This window comes from Bos mutus, chromosome 12 (genome assembly GCF_027580195.1).
Source record: "Bos mutus isolate GX-2022 chromosome 12, NWIPB_WYAK_1.1, whole genome shotgun sequence".
Classification (NCBI taxonomy): Eukaryota; Metazoa; Chordata; class Mammalia; order Artiodactyla; family Bovidae; genus Bos; species Bos mutus.
The window spans coordinates 20,815,194-20,841,777 of NC_091628.1; the positions used below are offsets into that span (position 1 = coordinate 20,815,194).

Below are 26,584 nucleotides of genomic sequence, written 5' to 3' on the forward strand. Positions count from 1 at the left end.
GCAATAAAAACCAGAAATTTTTTTTTAGTAACTCTAATTATAATTTGGTGAATCTACCAAAACATCTGATACATTAGTAACATAACATGATGAATGATACTAGAAGTATTTGACCACAAGTATGCTTATCAACACCAAAGATGACTATGGCAATAAGAAATACACAGATTTCTCATGTATCAGAATTCAAGGTCCCATCTAACTCCTACCTCATAAATGAAAACACTGAAAAAAAATTATCAAATAACTACATTGAAAATGAAAAAAAGTCAAAAGATACACACATATTCTTCTACCATAAGCCATCATCAAAATTTCTACAGTTATCTAAAAACACTACACTAGAAACACACTCATGAACAACTCAAGACAATGGCCTGGATTTTCATTAAATAAGGCCAAAAAAGATAATTAAAATCATAAATTAAGGTAAAATGATTGCTCAGAAGTTTCATCCATAACACATGCTGTTTCTCTTCCAACCCCTAACACACTGCTAAATGATGACCTGTCATAGAGGAAACAGTATCCCTGTTATTATTTTGACAAACAAGTTATAAGTAATTAGATCATTCTGGCCTGTACAAATTTAGCCAGGTCAGGAGGCGATATGGCACCAAGTTTTTCCATGAACTATTTTCTAGGCTCAAAACAACTTTGTACCAAGTTTCTCTGTAACTTTCACAGATGTAATCTATGAGCCACATCTTATAAGGAATCACAAGATCCTTGAATTTGATCAAAATTAAAATGACTAAAAATTTACATTACACAGGATTTGATACATGCACAGGATAGGTAATATTAACCCTCCTCTCCTCCTTTAGTGCTTCCATACACCTAGTATGTATCTCTATTCTATCATTCATAAAACCATTTAACAGACAATCCTCCCCTTAGGACTGTGAACTTAAGAACCAGAAACCCACCCTATTCATCTTTGTTATCTTCACTACCTAGAAATGCCCTGGTCATAATGGTCATTCAAGGGACACTTAGAGAACAGGAACATAATACCCATGTCACAAATATACAGAGAGGGGAAGCAGACAACAGTAAATCAGGTAAGTAGAATGCAAATTTCAAGAACATACAGTAATAAACAGAAAGACAGCAGATAGCATCAGGGAAAAAGCACTGGGTCTGGAGGGGGTTGGGATGTCTTTGGAATTTAGATCAATTCTAATCCAGAGTTTGGCAATAATAAATGTTATAACCTTGAGCAAATCACTTTGCCTCCCCAGATCTCAATTTCCTCATTTGTAAAATAAAAAGTAATACACCATAAGGATGATTTCAAAGCAGCAGGAACACTTATTACTGGAAAACAGCACTAGCAGAACAGACCAAATACACTAAGTGAGGTAACAGAACTTTGAACAAAGGGCATTGTATGGGTGGGATGCACAACTCTACAAATAGTAACAGGCCACATCAACAGCAGTCACAGCTACTCAAGAATTATACACACATATCTAATGTGGAAATTATCAACACTCACTCATTCAGTAAGTCTTTAAAAAGAATTAAGTTTTGCCAAAGGTAAAGGTTAAGAGGACTGAAGAAAAAGAGGCAAAGGCAATATTCTGCTTGTTATTTCCTAGCAAAAAAAATTACAATACAGATCATATAACACACACACACACACTCACAAAAAAATGAGCAAACTGAAAAGCGTCTTTATGCCTTTTATAAATTGATAATTGTCCTCAAAATGAATCACATTATTTAATTATTTGGACTAGAAGAGACAAGTATATCACATCTCAGCAAAAAATTAACCTTCCACAACAAACACATACAGGATACATTCTCTGGCCCTCAAAGTGAGTCTTGTTGGAATATTAAGAACCCAACATGAAAATGACCAAAGAAACTCCTAAACTTGAAACCCAAAACAACTCACAGACCTATGTTCCAACAGCATATCCAAAATAATCTTTGCCTCATAACAAATGGATTGTCTATCTCAGATAAGAAGTTGTGATCAATTCTGATTTTGACTATCAGACTCAATATAGCTGTATCTACATCCATACTTTTTCAGTGTAAGCCTTGTTCTCAGTACTATGCTAACTATTGTAGAAGATACAACAGCACTAAAAGCTAAGATCCTGGCCCACAGGAAAATCTTCCCAACCTTACTAGGAATGAGTTTTAGGTTAGTATAAACACATAGTTCTACTTCTCCAGTATCTCTCCCAAGGACCTCGGACAAAAGGTGAGCAATTCCAATATCCATATCCATATTTCAAGATATTTTGTAAAGCTAAAACAAATTATCACAAACAAAGCAGATCTAGATATACGGGAACAAAATATACTGAACCCCAAAGGGAATTTCTACACAGGTGGTAAGACAGAGTACCCTGAATAATCTCACATGGAGGACTACTTCATATAAAGGTAAAATATAAATAAAAAAGAAAAGTACCTTTGTAGCAATCGTAACTACAAAACAAAATCATAGTATTTCTGACCTGATTACTCATTCAAATTTTTCAAAAGGAAGGCAAAGTGGGAAAAATTTGAAATTTTCAAATTGAAGTTAAACAACCTGTTCACTCTTAATGTACACAATCAATGTCTGTTTCTGAAAAACGGCAGAATATAATTGGCTATACAGTCCAACTAAGTTTAAGAAAGCCCCAAAATCCATTAATGTCAGCTATGGAGCATTTCATAGCTATGTCTATAAATTATTTAATTACAAATTTTAATCTACCAATTTTTCAACTGTTTTTCTGTGAATTATATCCTAAATTCCCCTTCAACACCAACTGTTCAAACAAAATAAATTTGGCTCTCCTCCCCTCAAGTCAAGATCAGGAAATAACGATTCTATACTAGTTCCAAAGCTTCATGGTAGAATTATACAGTGTTCTTTTCATTAGAGGCTACCAAGTACTTTCATTCACATCATTTCATTTCAGTCATTCAACAACCCTATGAGGTAAGGCAAGAATTTATTTATGGACGAGTAGAGATTTAGGGATGCTAGGTACAAACTTCATTGCTAGAAAGTAGTTGAACTTTCAGGACTGTATATCCAATTTGCATTCCACAATGTCACACAAATCGAAGTATTTCTACAAATGACTGAACTTAAAAACTACACTTTTCCTACTTACACCCTTTGTAAATACAGTGACAATTAAAATTAAGATTCTAAATCAACTGCAAGCAAAAAAGAGAATAGCCTAAACCACCTCCTTTCCATACCAACATATTTTAATAAACAAACACAATATTCAAGAGCAGTTCAAATATTACAGTAAAAACATCTTAAAAGTCAAGATGAATCCCTTGCACTGAACTTATCACACTACACACACCCAACTCTGCACAATGCATGCTAGCAAAGAATACGTGAGGCTAGCTCTCACTTATTTATATAGTATTTGACTAAGAATTAAAATGTCTAAAAACCTTCACTTTTCCGAGACTTAGCCAACCTCTTGGCTTTGCTTACTCTAGGAGTCTCCACAGTGGAGCGCACATGACAATCCACTGAAACAAGAAGCCATTATTAAAATGCTGCATCCATTTTTTGAGCCTCAAAATAAGAACTCATTTTACTAAATTTACTGTAACTGACACTGTGACCCTCATATAAACTCAAAAATACACATACAATTGAGATGGGTAGTAACTCCAAAATTTTTCACAGAAGGGATTCCTATTCAAGAAAAATTAGAGGCCAGTGCTACAAACAACAGAGAAGGTAAATGAGCTCTAGGAGCCAGATGAGTCTAGACTGCATCAAATAGAGAACCTATTTAAGGTTTCAATATCCTACAATGCCTATACAAATAAAGATTTTTTTCAAATGCCTTTGCATAATCCATGCTGATAAATATAAACATAACTTACCTCATCCTGGACTCCACTGGTAGTAGTCAACTTGCTCCCATCAGTAATTGTAATAATTATTGCTGGCTCCAAAAAAAAGGGGTTTCTTCCCTAAAGTCAAAAAACATATTGATCATATTAAAATCTAAAAATGAGCTTAATTTTTCTGAGTAAAAAGTCAATTTTCAGAACAGTATATAAATCCTCTTTTCTTGTTTTTAAATTTTATTTACAACTATACTTTTGTAAATTTTCAAAAAAGGTTTAGAAGGAAACATAAACTAAACAGGGGTTAACTTGAAGGGTTGGAATTGAGGGAAAAATGGATTTTTCATTTCTTTCTACATTTTTGTACTGTATTAATTTTCACAGTGAGATCTATACTTAAGTAATTAAAAGTATTTAACTTCTTAAAAGGGACCCTACAGTTCAATTCTAAAATATTTAGATATTACACATTAAAATAATTTTTAACTTTCTCAACATTTACCAAGTAATCTATGCCTATAAAGTATCTAGCCAAGTGATCCAGTACAGAGATGGAAGGGCTCCATGAGCTGATTCCAAAGAAACATTAGGCTTGCCCTGAGTTTAGCAAAACAGTCCAATATGAAAAGTCAAAATTAAGAAGGAGGGCAACTGAAAGAAATTGCTTGACCAGAGGAGTAAAAAAAACAGCAGCAGCACAGGCAATGAAACAATGGCACAGGCTCTTAAAAGCTCTGCAGTTAGGGCCAATCAACTTCACTAACTTCCACTCAAATCCCTGGCCAAGTCACAACACTATGATCAATTCTAGGTGACAGATTCTGTTAGGGACTCAGATAAACATAAGCTTATCTTTTTACACATAAATGGCTCATGAAGCATATTTTATATAACTCTTTAAGACAAAACCATGACCAAACGTAGAAGTTAGAGAGGGTAACTGTTTGAAATCAAAGGTATTGAATTCTCTGCTACTAACAGTGTTCAAGAAAGGACAGAAAGAAGTTTTGCTGGATACAACATAAAACAGCATGTGTCACATGCACATTTTAACATGCATATGAGTCACTTGGAGATCTTAACAAAATGCAGGCTCTGGTTCAGTAGATCTGGGACAAAGACTAAGGTTTCCCATTTCTAACAAGATAGCAGGCTAGGACAGTAATGTCCACCGACCACACACAGAATAGCAAGGATGTGGCATGTAATATTTTATAGTTCTGTAACATTTCCCTTACATTTATATAACTCTCAGTTACTAGCAGATTACAGCACATACTCATTTGTTGACTGAATTTACAAGCAGTTTCCACATATAGTCATTGTGATTATAACCTAATCGTAAAGAGGGAGCAAGTGGTATTTGGTATATTAAACTTCTTGATCAAGTCAAGAAAGTGTAAATATATATAAGTGACATAAACATTTTTCCAACTAGTGTCCAAGAAACAATGGTTCCAATAGAGAAAACGTCTTCTGGTCAGATCAAATTAAAATATGTTGGAATAACCTCTAAAGGCTTTCAAATGCAGTTGCATTCAAATGTTCTTAGAACCTTGCAGGAGGATGTGATTTCCCCTCCCTTCTTCCTCTACAACAATCATGGGAGATGGAACACATTTTGGAAAACTTTACATTACTCTGCTGCCTCTCACACCATTCACCCCCAACATACACAATAAATTCTCATAACACGGATCTCCTCTTCAATCTAGAAACAGATAGTGTTCATTCCCAACCTCTGAGCTTTGACTGGTTCCCTCATGAAGAATGCTTTTCCTTTTCCCTGCCCACAACCCATCTAATTCCTCATCATTTTTTAAGGCCCAGTTTAAGCCTTCCTCTCCTGCCTTAAAACTTTCCCTGATTACTCTGGCCTTGACTAATTCACCGCACCCCCCCCACCCCTTTCCCTCTCCAAATTTTAATAGTGGTAGTTTTCAAACTTAAATAAAAATATAAACATAACATTTCCCCAAATAAAACTAGACCTGGAGTGCTTTCATGGAGTACATTTTGAATATACTTCCCTAAGCATCTGTTCCTTATGTTCACTTTAAATATATTGCATCTCACACAATAATGTGAATATACTTAACACCATTGAACTCTACACTTGAAAATGGTTAAGATGGTAAATTTTGTTAACACAGTTTTACTATACCTTTAAAAAACACACCATCTTGTATTGTTTGCTATTGTTTCTTGTGTTTGAATCACGGAAGGCAAGGATCATGTCATCATTCTTCCTCAGCACTGAGCACAAAATATTTTAGCACTGGACACTTAAGTCACTGACTATAGCCTCATATAGACCTGTCCAAGTTCACAGAGCCAATCAGAATTACTCAAACTTCAACAAGCTTCAAAAAATATAGAAGTCACCTTTACCACAATATAAATGAATGCTTCCCAAACTTATTACACTAGGCAGTAAGAAGATTCCACCTCTTTCCTACTTACATCCATCCAGTCATCCACTGTCCATTCATTCATGTTTGCCATTCAAACACTGAGTGACTACTCTACATCAAGAACTGTTAGCTGCATGATACATAATCTCTATTCTCATACATGATAAAAGTATGTACCAATGGACATACAATAACTCTCCTCTCCTCGTCTCTACAAATATCATATTTGGCTACAAATATAATCTGGCAAAAGGAGATAAAATCAAGACATCCTCGTCTGTATCTCACTTTCATCCTTAAGCTAAAACTACTTTGACTGACTTGCTTCCTTTAAGAAACAAATCAGCAAATCTATTAATGCCACCAGGGCATGGGCTAAATACTTGCATAGGTATCTCTGAATCACCTTTATATTCTAACCTAAATCAAAGTCATATTTTCTGTTCAAAAGTTTGAAAACCATCTACTCTTATTTCTGTTTAAGCACACTTATAATTATCCTTCAAAAGCCAAAGAATTTGTCATATTTATAATTAAACAACTATGTACAGTTATTAAAAACTTCATGGATGATGCCATCCACCCAAAAACTCACACATACTTATTTAAGAACCATAATGTCTAAAAATCAAGTTCAAATGTATTAAAACTTAGCAAGAAGTCTTTAAGTTATGAAAATTTAAGCCAAATTTAAAATTAAAATCAAAGTTAGTTTTTCTTGACAACAAAGCTCTTAACTGATATTTTACTGCAGCCTTGTACATGTAATACTCTTCAGATTCTATGCCTAAAATTACTATAATGGTAATACCAATAAACACTTATATTTATCTCATCTGATCCTAAAAACTTGGTGAAGTAAACACGTTTAATCATGGAGATTAAACAATATAACCCTAAGTCACACAACTGATTTTGGCAAAGCCAGAAAGTGATTCTAACTCTAAATTGCATGGTCTTTCTGAAGCATCTGAATGTCCTAACAGCAGCAGCTAAATTCTCTTGAATACAATTCTACACCAACCTGGATTGTGCCATTTCATGCAATAAAGAATGGTATTACAATTGCAGTTGTTGTTTAGTCACTAAGCCCTGTCCGATTCTTTTGCGACCCCGTAGACCCCACCAGGATCCTCTGTCCATAGGCTTTCCCAGGCAAGAACACTGGAGCAGACTGTCATTTCCTCCTCCAGGAGATCTTTCCAACCCAGGGACAGAACCTGCGTCTCCTGCATTGACAGGCGAGTTTTTGTCCAGGGAAGCCCCCAGTATTATAGTATTAGGATTAGTCACCAGGGAATCCCCCAGTATTACAGGATTACAATCAGTTTGGTTTTATTTAATATACTCTACCTGCAGTAAAATTAACTATGTACGGTAGGACTATTCCATTATTTGGTTTCCTGTTGCTCAGTGATGTCTTATTTCCTGCAGTTCTGTGATGCCATATCAATTTTTCTTTATATTAAATCAATATACCACTCCCCCAAGAAAAACACAGTAAAACAAAATGTTGTACGTATTACTTACTTTTTTGAAAACTCTATAACTTCAATCAACTTTCAGACACGATATATATACAAATTAAAAAATGAAATAATATTAAAAGCTTTTAATGACTTTTAAATTTTAGAAAATACAAGTAAAGATCAAAGGCAGAAAAAAGTAAAGAAAAATACAGCCATCCTCATTCACGTCTTTACTCATTTAACTCTACTGTGCCTAAGACCCCTTCCTTTCTCAGGTGAGACAGTTTAGTCAAGAATCACACTAAGAAAAGGAACAGTGTTCTGATAAAAATTAGAATGACTTAATGAACGTAATTTACACACAAAGAGAGGTTTCTTTATTTCCCCAGGGAAGAATTATCCCAACCTCCATATAAAAATGATTGTATTAACATTTATCTAAGCATAAACTTCTAAATATCCTGCAGAAAATGACCAGACCATGTTGTACCAATAAAGTTTTCTTACATATAGTTTTAGGCTGTTCCTCCTCTGCCTTTTCTAGTATGTTTACTCTTGGCAAAAGCATGTAAACAACTGGAATCTTTCTCTTTCTTACTATCTTTTACCCAGCAAACTAAAACACATTTTTAGTTGTCTGTCAGTATCTCAAGATTATTTTTTTCATGTTTTACAAAACTCTGCAAAGTTTAATCAGATAAGTCAATGGCACCCCACTCCAGTACTCTTGCCTGGAAAATCCCATGGACAGAGGAGCCTGGTAGGCTGCAGTCCATGGAGTCGCGAAGAGTCGGACACGACTGAGGGACTTCACTTTCACTTTTCATTTTCATGCATTGGAGAAGGAAATGGCAACCCACTCCAGTGTTCTTGCCTGGAGAATCCCAGGGACAGCGGAGCCTGCTGGGCTGCCATCTATGGGGTAGCAAGGAGTCGGACATGACTGAAGCTACTTAGCAGCAGCAGCAGCAAAGTTTAATAATTCTCAAAACTTGAGTCACTATTTTACATTTTTATTCTTAACAAGGATATCTATGAAGTCACTCAATTTGGAGACAGTTCATATTAGAATTTACCTCAAAATTCACCTCAGTCATAAGGCTAGTCTTTATCTTAGAGTTGAAAAGAAAAAAAAAAAAAATTAAGGTCTGCTACGACCAAGGCAGCCAGTAGAGGGACTAAAAGTTTACTTATGCCATTAGCAGAATTAAACTCAGATGTTTTCCTCTCAGAACCCTGGTTCTTGGCATAAAGAATCTAGACATGTACCCAAAAAAAAAAAATACTGCGCAAAGTATAAATCTACCTCTAGAGATATTTATTGATGGAAATCTTGTCATTTAGAATATTTAAATTTAATATCAGCCAAAAGTCCTGAGAAGAGTTCTGATAAAGATAAATACAAAAACTTTCACTTTACATATATTCTCTCAATAATTTAACATTATTGTGATGTTAAAGTAAGGCATAAAAATCTTAATATGAAAGTTTTAAAAATAAAATTAAAATAAGATTTATCCAACTAAAACCTATTGCAATTTTGCAAAAATTGCTTTGGAAATGTTAAAACAAGTTATTGGCATTCAGCAGAAATAGTTTTTAAAATGTAAAAATAAGCCTAATTTTCCTTCAAATAAAAACTAACCAGGTTCTCAAATTCAGAATTTTTAGTTTTACCCAAGGAATTTAAAATGTGGGTTGGGGGGGGGTGCCCCACAGGAGTTTTACTGTACCCTTAAGCTTGTCTTAGCTATTATCTTTTGAAGTGATAGTGAAAGGAAAGCAGCTCTAATATTCAGTAGACCTTTTAGTGGCTATCTCTGCTGCAAGACCAGAGGGCTCAAGTTTTCCTTCCATGCCACCATGCTCCACCATGATATCGGTGCTTTAAACAAATCCCAGAAGGACAGCCAAGTGCTTGTCTATGTTACACTTTTCCCAGGACAGGGAAAATGGGCACCAGAGATCTGCTCTCTGATTCTCTCCTGTGACAGTACCTTCAGCTTACCAACATCTATCACCAGTGAGCTATTTTACTATGGGTCAAGAAAGCTATGGCCAATGGAAATCAACAAAAAAGATGTTTAGATGTATAATGTTATATGGCTAGGCTAAAAGTATATTACCTAGCAGAAAATCAAAAACTTTCAGAAACAGCCTGTGCTTTTTTCCTATTTAAAATTTCCTTTTCAAGCAAATTACAGTGACAACAAGTAAAAATGTGAAGAAATGGAAAGGGCAGCTTTAAGAAATAACTACTACATCACTAAAGGTTCTCATGCATATACTGGACAAGTACCTAGCAGGATGGCAGCTAAAAATTTTGTGAGTTAAGTTCAAGACTAGAAGCTTTAAGTCCCGTTTATTTACATCTCTGTGGAATCTGCATAAATAGTAAAAATATGAAATGAAGCCTGCATTCATTATCTACCCTATTTTCCTCTAATACCATAGATAATAAAGAAGTAACAATAGATGGTCTCCTAAAATGATAAACCAACCACCTCATATTCATTTAGAAACTTTCTGACACTTCCCTTTATATTGTCAAAAATCAAATTCTATAAAAAATATAGAAACATTAATATTAAAAATATTCTATTTTAAACTTATTTCTAGAAGAAAAGCATCTAAGAATGCAATTCACATCCAAAGTCTTATTAATCATAATACTAATAAACACTTTTACAACTATACAGAATTGAGAAAAGGTTTTAATACATACTGTGTAAAACAAGTCAACCAGAATCAATAACATTCTTTAGCTCAATATTGCTCAAACTTCAGATACTTGAAAATCACAACCAGAATTTTTTCAATATTTACAATATTTATATACTTAATATTTTTAACTCCGTATCATTTTTTTTAGCTTCAAACTCTAGCAATAAGACCTATGAAATCATAGTTTTGATGTGCAAATTATATTTTCTATTCAATACTCAGTGTCAGTAATACTGTTTAGCTTTTGTTTATTAAAGAATGAGAAGGTTCATTATATTACAGGGATGAATACACAACTGCTTAATTACACATTCCAAAGAAAATATAATAATTATTTAAGCCACTAACAGCCCAACAGGCTTACATTAAAATCAATACTCTGAGGCCAGAAATACAAGTTTTATGTTTGTTTTTGAATTCAGCAAGATTATTACTTTTACAGTCAAGATCCCAAGTGGTATGGCATAAGTAAGTCTTTGATGTAAAAATTCAGATATTCATCTTAAGAAATTAGTACAAATTAGTGCTTTTAAATTAATACTTTTGATTATGTAGAAGAGATTTCTGAAGGATACACACTATAAACTGATTTACCATGGTAGCCTCTGAAGAACTGAGCTGAGCAACTATATAACTTTCTCTAATGCTTAAACTTTTTAACCATGCACATTTATTACATATTCAAAACAAGTACTCTTCAAAATTAAAATGTGCTTAATATTCAAAAATAAAACTTAAAAGAAAATCTGCTAATGCATAAAAGTCTAGTACTTAGAATATGCTAAAGCATAAACTTCAAAAACATGTTAAAATTCCCCATTAAAAGAAATACACTTTTAGTTTCAAGTAACTCCATTATACAATTGTATACTAAAACAGTTCCTCTAATTCCTTATTCTTAAAAAATAGCATTAGAAAGAGACGGAATAATAAGACCAGCAAAAGCAGGAGGGAATCTTACATATTAATTTTAGCATAATGACTGAGGGGCAATATCCTAGGATGATTGAAATAATAAACTAAATACAGGTGACCCTTGAATGCAAGGTTTAGGGGCGCTGACCCCTGCAGAGTCAAAAATCTACATATAACTTTACAGTCAGCCCTTTATATCTGCAATTTCACAACCTCAGATTCAACCAACCCCCAGATGGTTGTAGTATGTAAGAAATTCCACATGATAAGTGAACCTGCACAGTTCAAACTTTTGTCATTTAAGGGTCAACCATACTAGTAATGTAAAAAATATTCACTATCAGAACTGAAAAATTACAAGCTTGACTTTGTGGAAAAAAGTGTTAGAAACTCAATAAATGATAAGTATTAGTGTATCAAAGGAAAGTATCAAAGTGAAGTAATATAAACTCAATATATCTGAAATAGTAAATGGATTGCATAGTATTAATTTCAGTAAAATATGTAATAATAACAGGTTAGGGAATTCCCTGGTGGTCCTGTAAGGGCTCCACACCCTCACTACTGATGGCCTAGTTTGAGCCCTTGTCCAGGAACTAAGATGCCACAAGCCACTGTGGTGCAGCCAAAATACAAATAAAATTTAAAATTTAAAAATGTTAGAAACATAACAGAAAAAGTTAAGAAATAAACAACAAGATGAAATGAAAACACATTTTCAAAGACGGGGAAAGTTTTATACAGCAATAATGCTGGAAATCTGACCTCCAAAAAAAATACACATCTGCCTATTCTATCACAAATAATCATCTCCTTGGGTGTTGATTACCACCAAACCTACAGACATCACATTTGTAAAAGTCTGATTAAATCATATATTTAACCATTATCATTACTTCCTTCTAAATATCCACATTATGAATATACTCTCAAAAGAATCAAATATAACAGGTGTCCTACAAAAAAGATGGACTTCAACCTCAGCATTCTATTATACAAGTATCTTCAAGACCACAACTGAAAATGAAGAACCGCCTAATAAACAGTACATCTTAGTAAAGTCAGCAAAGTATCAAACTTAATAAAGGAAAATAATTCATGATAAGCACTTGGAAAAACTAACAGTCTGTTGTTTTTCATATGCTATGGCTTAAGGTCAACCTCAAAATAATTTAACTGGATAAACCAAAATGCAAGATTAGTTTTAAGAGGCCCTACTCTGGAAAAAAATAAAAAGTACAGAATTTTTGTTTTCTGGGAAAGAATTTGTGGTAATCCAATTTCAATAAGATATTTTTAGGAGAAAATATTTAAATTTCTCCAAATTCATCATTTAGGTATATGAACTTGAGTAAAAGAATTTCTAGAAATGCACTCTGGCTAGATTCTGATCCAAACATTTATATATGCTTGTACTAAACACCTCCCCACAAGTGTTTATAGATTTAAATTTTTCAAAATAGATGACATACTTGGGAAACAAAAAACTAACCACATAATATATGGATCTATTGTTAAAAAAAATTTTTTACAAGACTTCCTAACTATACATATGAATCCACCAAGGTTTTACATTAGAAATGAACCTCATGAAAAAGCAGATGTCACATATGGATGGGTTGGTGCCTACACAGACTGCTACATGTTTTTGCTTGATACTATATAGCACACTGAAATGGAAGCTCTAAAAACATAAGACAACTTTTCTATATAAGGATTTACATTCAATATAATCTTGTTTGGGATTAGACATTATCCATTCTGGATTAACAAAATTTAGATGTAAAGATCCTTTTCTCTTTCTACTACCTGACTTAGGCCCAATGTTCTAGATGCAATTACTTGGGTTTTCCTTCTAACTTACTGGTTTGAAAAATGAGATTGACAAAAATGTACAATAAAAATCCAAAATTTTACATTAATGTCTTCCAAAGTACATAAATGATCAGAAACCATCAAAACTCAGGCATTACATCAGAAGTCACAAAAACATCACTTTGCCTATTCCTAATAATCCGAAAGTACTAAAATCTGTCATTATCTTATGGACCCAGCCTTTGTATCAATCACCACTGTGGTTCATAGTCTAACCTTCCACAAAGGTTATTTATCATCTTCAATTTCTATGATTAAAAATAATCAATTGTTTTTAATCCTCTCAGAAGAGTTGTTTGGATGCTTCTAGTGTTTATAAACTTCAGAATAACCAGAAGACTTCGTTGATGTTTCCTGATTCCTAACTAGCTTCACCAGCTTTAAGACAAAGGGAGAGTTTTCCTTCAACACTGATACCAGCACAAAACCTGTCAATGACTAGTCAAATTACATTACCTAATAGCTAAGGCTACATTACTTTTTCTCACATACTCAGAAATGTTTTGTTTTCTAGAACAAAGTTTTTAAGAACATATAATCCTTCCAAGGACCTTCACATGTTCTTCAGCTTATCTGAGCAAAACTAATGGATGGAAAATGTTAAAATGTCATTTCAAGAAAAGATTAAAAAAAAGAAAAAAAGTACGTAGGACCTAGAATAAGTTTTGATTAAGTCACCACTAGGCTGGGAAAGGCTACCCACTCCAGTATTCTGTCCTAGAGAATTGACAGTCCACAGGGTCACAAAAAGTCGGACATGACTGAGCAAATTTCACTCACTCAAGCTAATGTAAATTTGTCCTCTGATTACAACTAATTCTATTATAAGATTTTTAAGTTATAATACTTTTTAGGTTGATACAAAGCCCCTGTTTGAGTTTCCTGACACACACAGCAACTAGAGGGTGGGATGGGGAGAGATGGGAGGGAGGTTCAAAAGAGAGGGGATATATATGAATCATGAATATATATACCTAATGGATATAATATACCTATGGCTGATTCATGTTGAGGTTTGACAGAAAACAAAATTCTATAAAGCAATTATCATTCAATTAAAAAAAATAAATAAATAAAATACTTTTTAGGTGCAATTATCTCTCAATACACCAAATTTCAAATTATACAGGCTCCAACAGAAACATCATCACATAAAATAATCCTTACCAGGCTCATCCCAAATAAACCTAATTACAAACAATAAAAGGGATCATACATTTTCCATTTGACTTTTCTTCTGCACAAGAACATCTTTCATCTCATCCTAACCTGAATTCTAAAATACACTGCTGCTGCTGCTGCTAAGTCATTTCAGTCGTGTCCAACTCTGTGTGACCCCGTAGACGGCAGCCCACCAGGCTCCCCCGTCCCTGGGATTCTCCAGGCAAGAACACTGGAGTGGGTTGCCATTTCCTTCTCTAATACATGAAAGTGAAAAGTGAAAGTGAAGTCGCTCAGTCATGTCTGACTCTTCGTGACCCCATGGACTGCAGCCTACGAGGCTCCTCCGTCCATGGGATTTTCCAGGCAAGAGTACTGGAGTGGGGTGCCATCGCCTTCTCCAAAAATACACTGCTACAAAGCCCGAAAAATGGTCTAAGATGGAAAGTTCCTCAAAGAAGCTCAAACTTTTCTTGTTTTGAAAACCAAGAACATATTTGTTTGAAGTACTCATTGTTATCAAAACATTTCTGAACAAGTTAGAAGTCTAGGGAAGGGGGAAGACTTTCGTAACACTCAGGGAAAAGTATTTTGGAGAAATCTAGAAAGCTTCAATTCAACACCAAAACCCACTATGTCCCCAGTGGCAAGGAATTTCACTTGAAACAGACAACTGATTTGAGCTTCTTGTGATGTATGCATGTCGGGTTATACAAAAACATTTACTGTTTTTTCTCAAAGGCTGCAGATGAGAAAAGTTTTTCTAAGCAGGCACTTTGCTAGATGATTAACAAATGTTCTTTTCAATCCTTAAAAACATTTTCAATTGGTATTATCACCATTTTGTGGGTGACAAAAGTGAGGCAAACTTAAGGGACTTGTCAGTCAATACAACCTCAGCTAGCAGCAGCAGAGCCTGGCACAGCCAGTTCTAACGAAGCAGTTTGTTCTTTCCCTATCACATTTCTTATTCTTAAAAATCTGGATGAAATACTCCATGTACCTACAATTCCTGTTTTTTTTTAATTCAAATAAAAGGAAATTCACAGAAATGGTAATAGGTGTTATTACACTAATAGATTAGTGTTTATCAATCTTCACCACAACCCTACAAGATAAGATTCTTCCATTCTTATTTTCCTAATGGGGAAACTGAGGTTCAGAGATTACACGACTTGGGTGAAGAGCCGAAGAGATTTTTCTGAATTTTAAAAACAATGCCTAGAGACTTTCAGAAGTATCTTATATCAAAGGAAACTAACTGGTAGTTAACAAATTACAAACTGTCCAGGTAAAAACTTATAATTCCAATAGTAATACTGGCTGGCATATGACAATGGAGAAATCAACTGATTGACTGACTAGGGTAATAGTACTGTATTAACTACATCAGAAACTTAGTAAACTAGGAGTACAAAATCAAAAAGTACCATCAAATATACATATATATATATACACATACGTACACGCACACACATACATACACACATATACAAAATCCTGTCAACTATCCCCTACATTCATATTATTTTTCAGGGAGTGGGGAGGGACAAGGGACTCGCAAGGAAATCCAACTGAATATAACAAACAGTATTTTTACAGGGTGTTACAAGAAAAGCTAAAAGCAACACAATGACAAAATGCCTGCTTTTCAGAGGAATTGAAAGAAGGCATATTCCACTAGAGAGCTCCAGATATAACCCCTACCACCTAAATGGATTCACATCTACAAGTTATACCTTTAAATAAAATTTGCTTTTAAATAAAATACAAATTACTAATAAATTTTGCATGACTGTTTCATAACCAATTGCTCTCTTTTTCATAATGTGAAATATTTCATAATGTGACAAAATTAAGCATTTAACTTTACTGGGTCTTACCTTCTACACTTATAAAATAAGGAAGATGAAGTCTAACATCACTTTCAATTCTAAAGCCCCAAAATACAGTAACTATAATAATACTTACAGGAAGTCTAATGAAAAGTTCTGTCAATAGATGCAAAAAGTTCAATTTGTTTTTCCAAGAGTGATTATAAAAATTCACTAAGCTTCACACATACTATATATATTTAAGGCGTATCTCAACAAAAAAAGATGGAGGAAAGAAGAGGGATCAGGGAATAAAGACAAAATCCAAAAAACTCAGTATTCTATGGTCTGGGACCATGCTTAAATTAAGCAGATTAATAATAAGGCTAAACAAAAATTAAGTTTGTGTAAAGAAATTACTTCTTTAAAATGAAAGAAAACAGGGAATTCCATGCCAGTCCAATGGTTAAAACCCGACGCTTTAACGGCCAGGGAACTAAGATCCTGCAAGCCACATGGCTAAAAAGAGAAAATTAAAAAATAAAATGGAAAAAAAAACAGCACTGATAATACGTTAGCGTTGATCCACCAAAGGAAAAATATCCACCAAAACAATTCATAAAAGTATAAATTTGAGTGGAGTATGACGACTAAAAATATTTAAGAAAATTAACATAAAATATTATAATCTCCTTACAGAAATCTGTAACACAAACATGGCTAAACAATACTTTTAGTTAATTCTGACCATAAATGACCTTAAATCAATTGAAAATAATCGAATAAGTGATATTCTTTCAGTATTTGTTCCTGGTCTTTTAATTTTCAAACATAATTTAATGTATATAATTTTTCATACATAGCTTAATACTAAATTATTGACATTCTATTGCATAAAGGGAAAATATTCTCTTTGAAGAAATGGAACATATTACTTTCACCTTTTGTACTTTTATTTTCAATAATTTCTAATCAAGAATGCAATGTCTGTTCAGGATGGGGAACACATGTATACGTGTGGCGGATTCATTTCAATATTTGGCAAAACCAATACAATATTGTAAAGTTTAAAAATAAAATAAAATTTAAAAAAAATAAATTAAAGAATGCAATGTCTTTAGGATAGTCTTTTTCATTTTCTTTTAAAACCATCATACCAAGGTGGGTTTTTTCTCTTTTAGAAAATAGATTTAGCGTGTAAAATGATAAAGACAAATTACAGCGAGTTTCAAAGAAAATAAAACCTGGGTCTTGAAATCTGTCATAAATTACCACCTTCAAAATTACTGCTCAACAGGAAACAAATCATAGCTATGTTATACTACTTTGAGCTCAGTCAAACCTTATTAAAATATCCCTTGATTTACCCAATAGATGCGCTCCTCAAAAGTTCCTTGCAAATCAAATGTGTTTAAGTATCATCTTAAACGCACTAGGGGGAGCTCCCTATTTGAAAGAATCCTAAAACATGTGCTTTTGTCTTCTGAGGGTTCCTTTTCTAATTTACATTCCTATAAAAGAATGACTTTCTGACTTATCTACTGAACTATATTCATCCAGTTTTCATTTAACACTTAAAAAATCCCATCCTTTATCCCATGCTTATCAACTATCATTAAGACAACTTTGATCACATTATATTTACTTTTCACACTGCTTCCCTTAGGAAGCAATACAAAGCTCACTCCCCCCCAAAATAAATATATTTAATATGTTACAGATTTCAAAGCATGTAATAAATATCAGCTTTAAGTATCACTAGATTTTTATCACTGTACTTTCCAATTCAACAGGGAAAAATAATAGAAAACTAGAGGTAAATAATTTATTCAGGGGAGAAAAGTATGTCTTGTATCTACTGAGCACTTCATAACTTTTGAGGTACATTTTACCATATCTTCCCATTTCAACCTCTCATTGACTCTATAAGGGTATAAATAGCTTCATTACTGGCAATTTGGGAAACGAAGAAGCAGAGGCACAGGGTAGTAAAGTGACTGTCCAGTATGACAGAGTAATTCAATGTCAAGGTCAGATTTTAAATTCCATTTTCACATTCCTAGCCACTGCTCTTCCTTTACACAATTACAGATGGAGAAAAAAAACATTTAAACCAGTTTGATTATAGAGGGCCCTATCCCATCAGTAATTATTGAAAATAATTTCAGTGACTTTCCAAGACCCTTCAAAGCGGAGGACAGTCTCTTCAACAAATGGTGTTGGAAATATTGGATGTCCACATGCAAATGAATGAAGCTGGACCCTTACTTCCCGTATCATACACCAAAATTAATTCCAAATGGATTAAAGACATAAATGTTAAGATGTAAAAGTAAACCTCCTAAAAGAAAATACAGGGGAAAAGCGTGAATACATTGGATTTGGCAATGATTTCTTGGATATGACACCAAAAGCAAAGGCAGTAAAAGATAAAGAGGAATACATCAAAAATAAACGTCTGTAAAAAGGACAATCAACAGAACAAAAAGGCAACTCATGGAAGGGGAGAAAATACCTGCAAATCGCACATCTGATAAGAGGGTACTATCTAGAATATTTAAAGAACTCCCACAAATCAACAACAGAAGAAAGTAACAATTAAAAAATAAGCAAAGGACTTGAACAGACATTTCTCCAAAACCAATATACAAATGTCCACCCAGCATATGAAGAGATGTACAATATAAATAATATTAAATAATTAGGTAAATGCAAATAAACCAATAAGATAACATCTCAAACCCATTAAAAGGGCTAATATTAGAAAAAAGGAAAATAGTGTTATCAAGCATGTGGAGAAATTGAAATCCTTGTGCACTACTGGTGGGAACAGTAAACAGTGTAACCTTTATGTAGAACAATATGGCCTTTTCTTAAATTTTTAAAACACAGAATTATCAAACAATCTAGCAATTCTACTTCAGGGTGTAAAGAACTGAAAGCAGGATCTCAGGAGACACTTGCACACCATGTTCACAGCAGCATTACTCACAATGGCCAAAAGGTGGAAGCAGCCCAAGTGTTCATCACTAATGCACAGGCAAAATGTGGTATGCACAGAGAAAACTTAAATGTGGTATACACATACAATGGAATATTATTTAGTCATAAAAAGAAATGATACCCTGATCCATGCTACAACATGGAATACTCTATGATTCCATTTACAGCAGGTATCTCTAGAGCAGTCAAATTTATAGAAACAGAAAGTAGAATGGTGCTGTTCTTTGACTGCCAGTGGTTGGGGCTAGGGGGAAATAAGGAGTTATTGTTTTGAAAGGAGTTTCAGTTTTGAAAGATGAAAATGTTCTAGAAACTGGCTTCACAATAACCTGAACACTATGAACACTACTGAACTGTTCATTTAAAAATAGTTAGGATGGTATATTTGCTATTACATGTTTAAATTTAAAAAGCAGGAAAAAAAGGTTCAGGGACTTCAGCACAGAATGTTCAAGGATAATAATCTACTTTCTTTTGAAAAGATATCTATAGGTCAATAAATACCAAACTACTGTTTATACATTTCTCGGTAGACTAATGGAAACCAAAAACCCAACTGGGAATCAAGTTTTCATTACTTCACCTACCAGTGTTAAAAGAGAAACCTTTATTACATACTACCCGAGAACTAAATGGGTACCGCTTTGGTGAAGAGAAAAAAGCAGTATTACTAGAAATCTACCTGAATTATCTGCTTCATTCACAAATAGCTCTTTATGCTGAAGAATAAAATTGGCTGGCATTATTCTCCCTGAGATTCACTCAATTTGATCTTGTCTAAAAGCCACCATTTTTCAATGAGGTAAACACTTGGAATAGAAATCCCTCAAAAAATTAAACACATATTTTATCTCCTTTTATGTTATTATTCAAGGGTTGTCTTCACCAAAGGTATAGAGTAGAAGGTACCATTCTAAGTCCTGGAACAACAGAATCAGTACTAGTGTATTGAGTAGCAGGAGTGTGGAATCAGTCCAGTGACAAAAATGATGAACTGCAGGTCAGAGTAATATTTAGAAGCTAAACCTAACTGGAACCTAACTTTAACAATGTTGAAAATAATAGAACAACTTGCTAAAGTATGAAAAATAAACCAATCTACATATGAAATTTTAATCAAATATACATGTCCAACAGATATTAAGGCCAGATCAAATTTTCAGTGCCTCTTAAAAATTCAGCATTATTTGAAACCCTAGTGAACACATGTTAAAAAAAAAAATTTATCACATTTACCTGCAATGATAGCAATTGACTAATTGCTAAATAACTAATTTAGTTATTACTAAAATTTATAAGGAAGACTGACTACACATCATCCCATGAGTATAGAAATATCAGCAAATGGTACTAATTGTCAGATTTATAAGGACTTCAACATGCAAGGAATTTATTAGTGAGATAGCCAACGTGCTTGAGAAAACATTCACGAATATCCATTTTTTTCCCAGCCACTTTAACCTTGCTGAAGCCCTGCAAGTTCTTACTATACTAATAGCTCAACATGTTTTATTTTTAAGTATGTTAATGCAACAAATAGATATTAAAAACTCTTGGAATTGACTCTGGAAACCTGTATGTGCACGTATGTGGGTGGGAGGAACGTGTGGAGGTATCTGTATAAATATGCAGATATATATAAACCCCATTTAAGTGTTTTAGGAAAACTTTTTCAGAAGCTTATATAAAGTTTTCAGATGCTTTATAAACTCAATGTGCCCTTTCATCTAGCTCACCTTTTCTCATTTCCTTCAACTACTGAGATTATACAATAGTATTTAGTACTACGGGCTCCACAGATCCTAGGACAGAGTATGAGAGGGAAAGTACTTAATGTAGAAACACTGAGGTTACAGAAAACAGGTATTCCACAAAAAATAGGCAGAAATCTCACAAAGAAAACATGAACTATTCACTATTAAATATATGAGACACTCAAAATTCTCGATCATTTGTCTTTTTTAACAAGAAAATATATATTTAAATCAGCAAGAAAAAAACCTCATGATGAAAAATAGCTTCTGAAAAGACATTTTCTTCTAATTAAAAGACTACTCAATCATCATTTTCATTTGGAAAATTATGGCTTCGTAAGTTACTTTAATGCTAGTATCATTTTTATGTGCCGACTCAGGATATTACTCCTTGCCTCTTCACTTATTCATCAAAATAACTAAAAGGCATAATCTCTACCCCTTGTTGAATCAATAAATCCTGACATTCAAAAACATCCTCATCTCCAGGCTCTTCTCTTGGTACAAGTGGTAAGAGCACAGCAGGACCACATTCAACCTCAAACTTGCGTGAACTTTACAGACAAGAACGTAAGTGCTCCCTGGTGGAAGGCGACAATTGTGAAAAACAAATATAGGTTTAAGTTACAAATGTCCTCAGCCTCTCCATGACAGTTTTTTCCAAGGAAACACCTAAAAAATATTTTTAATAGGAGGTAGGAAGTAAATATGTCTAAAAGTCTTTCCCACTTATGAAATGTGATACAGAAAATTAATACTCCTGCTATACACTGACAACCTAACAACCAAGTAACAAGTATATCTAATAATAAGGAAATAAGGATAACCGAGTAAGGGCAGGTTTCTTATTTGACTTTGAACTCAAAATTTAGATGGAGACCTTAAGCACTAAGACTGCATAGTACTACAGATAACAAAGGAATCTGAAAGGGAAATAAACAAACTGAAAAGTTCATGGCAAATCTGCCTAAATTACTAACAGTTGAAACATAAAGCAGCATAGAAAGGGGAAACAGATTACTGTATAAGAAAATACACATTTACTAATTAAACAATGGAAGTACAATTCCATAAAAACAGAAACAAACTGGCTCCAAGTTGAAATGTATACTTTAAATGCAATAGGACTACGTTCAACCATTTCCAAAGATGTTCAGGCAATGAATAGTCATCCCTAAGAACTAAAGGGTAAACATTTCTAAAACAAAAGAACAATTCTGCTTCTATATAGAAAAAAAAACTAAAAGCTGTAGTTGTGGGAAGAATTTCCCTGAAACTTGTGAAACTAAGGAAAAGTGTGGCTGATGGAATTTGTGAAAAGAATAAAATGTATACCAAAATGTGTCACTGTGGTAATAGTGCTCTGCACAACACAGAACCTGTCATCCTTTACTTCCTGGGCCAGTTACCCAAAAAAGTGTCATCATGGACCACCTTGCATTATCCCATAGTGACCATCATGTGATTTAAGTATCTTGTCTCATCTTCAAACAGCTAAGAGCAAGAGTATTAGAGGAACTGGGGGAATTCAGGGAGAAAGGAAGGGCTCTTTCAAATTTTCCAACAGCCTCTCTTCCAAGGGTTGGGAGTTTAAAAACAAAATTCTGGACCTGCCATTTAACTCCAGAATGATTTCAGAATTCTTCCTGCAGTGGCTTAGCGGACACACTTCAAAAACTGAGAAATCTTAATGTACTCAGCCAGTACATTGAAAATCTTTTCACCTTTCAGAATTGTTATACAACACGGTTAAACTAAGCCCTTTTGCAACAAATAGAATAATTTCCTCTAACATTTTAAGATCATTTTAATTAACTAGTGTGTGTCAGTCATTGCAAGGGTTGCAGTTGCCAGTGGGTAGGCCATCAGAGAAACAGTGTGGTGAAACAGGATGTTTTCCTTTTATTTCCTGAGTGAACTTTAAGGGATTAAAACTAAATTTATGTCAACTTTATGGCATTCAGATTCAAATTCTGAACCCAAATACATTTTAAGAAACAAACAAACAAAAAACCTGAGGGCTATAAAACCATATACATTGTGGTCAGAATTCCACTTTTGTATTATGTGCATTCTGTATTTTAATCTGCAATGTTTCATATTTGTATTTCACGGTATATAGCTTTTGGACTGGGCTGCTTGTCCACAAAAAGAAAAATTAACTGTGTTTCCACCTTAATATTCAACCTACCTGCCCATAGTTGTCTATGCCAGTTACTAATCTATTTAAATTTAATAAATCAAAAGCTGTCCTTAAGGATTGGCCAAGAGTCGTAAGTCCTTCAGCTTGAAGGTTTTTCAGTTCATTCATAAACGTTGCATGGTTTTCTTTCCATCCGGCCTGAAAAGAAAAATGTGAGAATTTCTTTTTTTCATCTTTTAAAGGCAGGTACACATGGACGGCCGTTAACAATCTGCCGTTCACCAAGCAGCTGCTCGACTTTACTGTATGGTTTGGGGTAAAGTGTCAATGCCGTCTCTCTGTTAAAGAAACTCTCTTCCAGAGGTGGCCGAGAATAAACCTGCTGGCTCTACAGCTTTCCGTGGCTACCAGCCTTAATACTTCATAACTTTCCGGGGAGATGCACTCCCCAACCTCGTGCCCAAAAATCCGGGGATGCAGAGGTACTGGTGGAAAGCAGAAGTGAGCAGCACTTCCGAAGTTCACCCGGAGCTGTCCCACCGGCCCCGCGGCCCTCTCGGGGAGAATCCGGAGACCCGGCCCCGCTGCACCCCACCCCACCCCTCATCGCAAGCCCCCCGCCCGCCAGCCCGCCCCGGCCTCGGGCCGATTCCCCTTTAATGCAAACCCGGGCTCTGCACGGCCGGGCCCGGCTGTCACTCGGGCTAACTTGAATAAATATCCCCCACAGTTCATTGCTGCCGCTCACGCCGCGGAGGGGAAATGTCGGCCATGTTGATCGCCGCGCCGCCGCCGCCGCCGCCGCCGGGCCGGGCTGGGGAGGGGACGGCGGTGGCCCGGCGACTCCGCGCCGCGCCGGGACGCTCCGGAGCGGGGGGAGGGGGTGGGAGCCCGCAGGGGAAAAGACCTCAGCGCCTAGAGCACGGCGGGTGGGGGAGGGGAGCATAAGGAAGGGTGAATGGGGGGGCGGGGAGGGCGAGAGAGGAAGGGACGGGGAGGGGAGGGCGAGGGCTGTTACCTTGATAGCATAGGGTGGCTCTTCGAAAGTGACCAGCATATACCTGTCTCCTCGGCTGGCAGGGTCCCGGGCACGGAGCTGAGGGAGAACGGGTGGAAAACGGGAGCAGGAACAGGGCGGGCGAGAGGGAAGCACACAGGCGAGGTTAGCAGGCGGAGAAGGGGCGCTCAGCGGCCCCGCCGCCCCCCCCCACAGTTACCGCACACGCCGCGGCCGCCCCCACCCCCCAACACACACACACACCGGCCCCCCCCCCAACACACACACCACCCGGGGCCGGAGCCCGGGCCCTGGCCGAGCCCGGCTCGCAGCTCCCGGCCGCCCGCCGCCCGCGCGGTGGGGGAGGGGGTCCCCGAGCCCGGCAGCTCCCGCAGTCAGGTCCCCGACACCTCCGCCTCGCCGCCCTCCCCCCAACCCCTGCCGCCCGCGGGCCGCCGGGCTGGGGTCGCCCCCCGGGCTCGGTCGGTCGGTACCTTCATGAAGGTCTCTACCGCGCCTTTGGCCGTGTCCAGGTAGGTGGTGCCCAGATGGCTGCGCTGGTTCATAGAGGCAGACGTGTCTATCAGGAACAGTAAGATGGGCATAGTGCTGGCCGGGGACACCGGGGCCCGAGGTGGTGGAGAAAGAGGAGATGGTAGAGGTGGAGGCGCCGGTGGCGGCGGTGGCGGCGGCGGCAACCGCCGCTAACGCGGGGCGGGGGAGCGCGGCCCCCGGGAGGAAAACACCGTCTGGGTCTTTCCTCCGGCTGCGGGGAGTTTCTCCCCCGATAGTTGAGAGGAAACTCCCCGGACCCAGTCCTCCCCGTCGTACCCCCGCCTCCTCCGCCTCCTCCTGCCTGCCTGCCCGCTGGGGCGGGCGCCCGGCCGTCTGTCTGTCGGTCCGTTCCCCCCCCGCCTCGGGGGTCCCGTCCCCGCTCCCGGCCCCTGTGTGTGTCCCAGCGGGAGACGGGCCTGGCTCCCTACCCCACCCCCGGCGCTGGGAGTGGGGACCTGGGAGCTGGCGAAGAGGGGAGTGGGCTGAGGGGAGATTGGCCCTGGGGCTGTTGGGAGAAGTTTCAGGGACTCCCTCCGCACCCCGGCGGTGTCACCACTTTCTCAGCCCCTCTCGCTACTGAAGCGCTTTTCTCCCTCACACTCCGGTTTTAACTCGGGCAGGGGCCGCAGAGGCTCCGCCCTCTGACACGTCCTCTGCCCACGTGACGCACCGCCCCGCTATTCTATTGGCTGGCCCCTGGCCTCTTATTAGCATATTCAAACAGCTCTGGGGCGGGGAAAGCTTGGAGGCCGGCTCCGGGAACAGTTATGGAGCACGCGCAGAGGCGGGGCGTCGGGTGCGCGCGAGAGCGAGCGCGAGGGGCGAGCAGGCGGGCCGGCCGACGCGGAGGCGGGCTCCGGGAAGGGGCGGAGACTGACCACGGAAGGTCCGTGGGGCGGGGGCTGCGTCGGCGCGCCCAGGGCCGGCGCGGTTGTGAGTCTGCGCATCAGGCACGGCGGCCTCTCCTTGGCTGTCGGAGGTGGTAGGGGTCGGGGGAAGGGAAATGGAGGTTGGCCTCAGCTCCTCTTCCGAGGTCTTGGTAGCAAACCCCTTCCCTGTGGGCCAGCGAGGAGGGATGAGTAGCGCGATCAAAAGCCCGGGTAGGAGTTAGCGGCAAGCCCGCGGTCGCCCCCCAGAGGAGGGCTCTGGGCCGGCGGTCGTCGGAGGAGGTTCCTTGGCCCTCGGAGGGCCGGCCCCGGCGCGGGCGGGGCGGGGGAGGGGAAGTGAGAGGTTGTTTATGACCAGGGACTAATCTCCGCTAGTCACACCGCTCCCGCTGGGGAGTGGGGACCACGGGCAACCCTCGCCCGCAGCCGCGCTTGGCCCTGGGCAGCGACCGAGGGCGAGGGCTGGACCTGGCCAGTACCCCTCTCGTTGCAGGACCCACCAAAAAGGATACAAACCATTTTTTTCCCCCTAACTCAGCCCTAAAAGGACAGTGGGGAAAGATTCACCTATCGATAAACTGTTTATTGCCCTTTTTATACTGGGAGGGAAATAACCCGTCTTACCCAAAGAAGTAACCTCTGTCAAGCCATATTTACTTAGAGCCATCGAATGTTAGTTTTCAGAGCTAAAAGGGACGCTGGCAAATCATAATCCATTACTCTTTATTTACTTGGCTGCCCAGGTGACACATAAGATTGGTTCTGCATAACCCTTCCAGTGCTCTTTCACATACACTGTATCAGGCTCCATCCAGATACTGCATGAGGGAAGACATCCTCGGTTAAAAACCAGCGCCTGTCATCAAGCCAGATGACATAATGAATCTTAAATGTCCGAGGAAAAGTTTCCTCAAATGTACTAGTCGACAGTTTGACTTAGGGACATACAACCCATATAAGACAAGACTCCCCTACTAGCCTTACATTTCTACCGTTTATTCTGAAATTCTTAATTATTTGCCTACTGGTCATT

The 26,584-nt window shown here is 37.5% G+C and overlaps 1 protein-coding gene across 3 annotated transcripts in view; it reads right to left on the reverse strand.

Moving 5' to 3' along the window:
* Nucleotides 1–25,257, reverse strand: part of INTS6 (integrator complex subunit 6) — a 104,394-nt gene extending 79,137 nt beyond the window's left edge. For all 3 annotated transcript variants that reach the window (XR_011466299.1, XR_011466298.1, XM_070380351.1), the window contains exons 1-4: nt 24,604–25,257; nt 24,131–24,208; nt 23,161–23,310; nt 3,874–3,963 (exon numbers count right to left, since the gene is read on the reverse strand). Coding sequence is in view for 1 of the 3 variants with exons in the window: in XM_070380351.1 (XP_070236452.1) it covers nt 3,874–3,963; nt 23,161–23,310; nt 24,131–24,208; nt 24,604–24,714 (429 nt within the window). In the remaining 2 variants the exon portion in view is untranslated. The remainder of the gene's footprint in view (nt 1–3,873; nt 3,964–23,160; nt 23,311–24,130; nt 24,209–24,603) is intronic.
* Between the last annotated feature and the right edge of the window lie 1,327 nt (nt 25,258–26,584).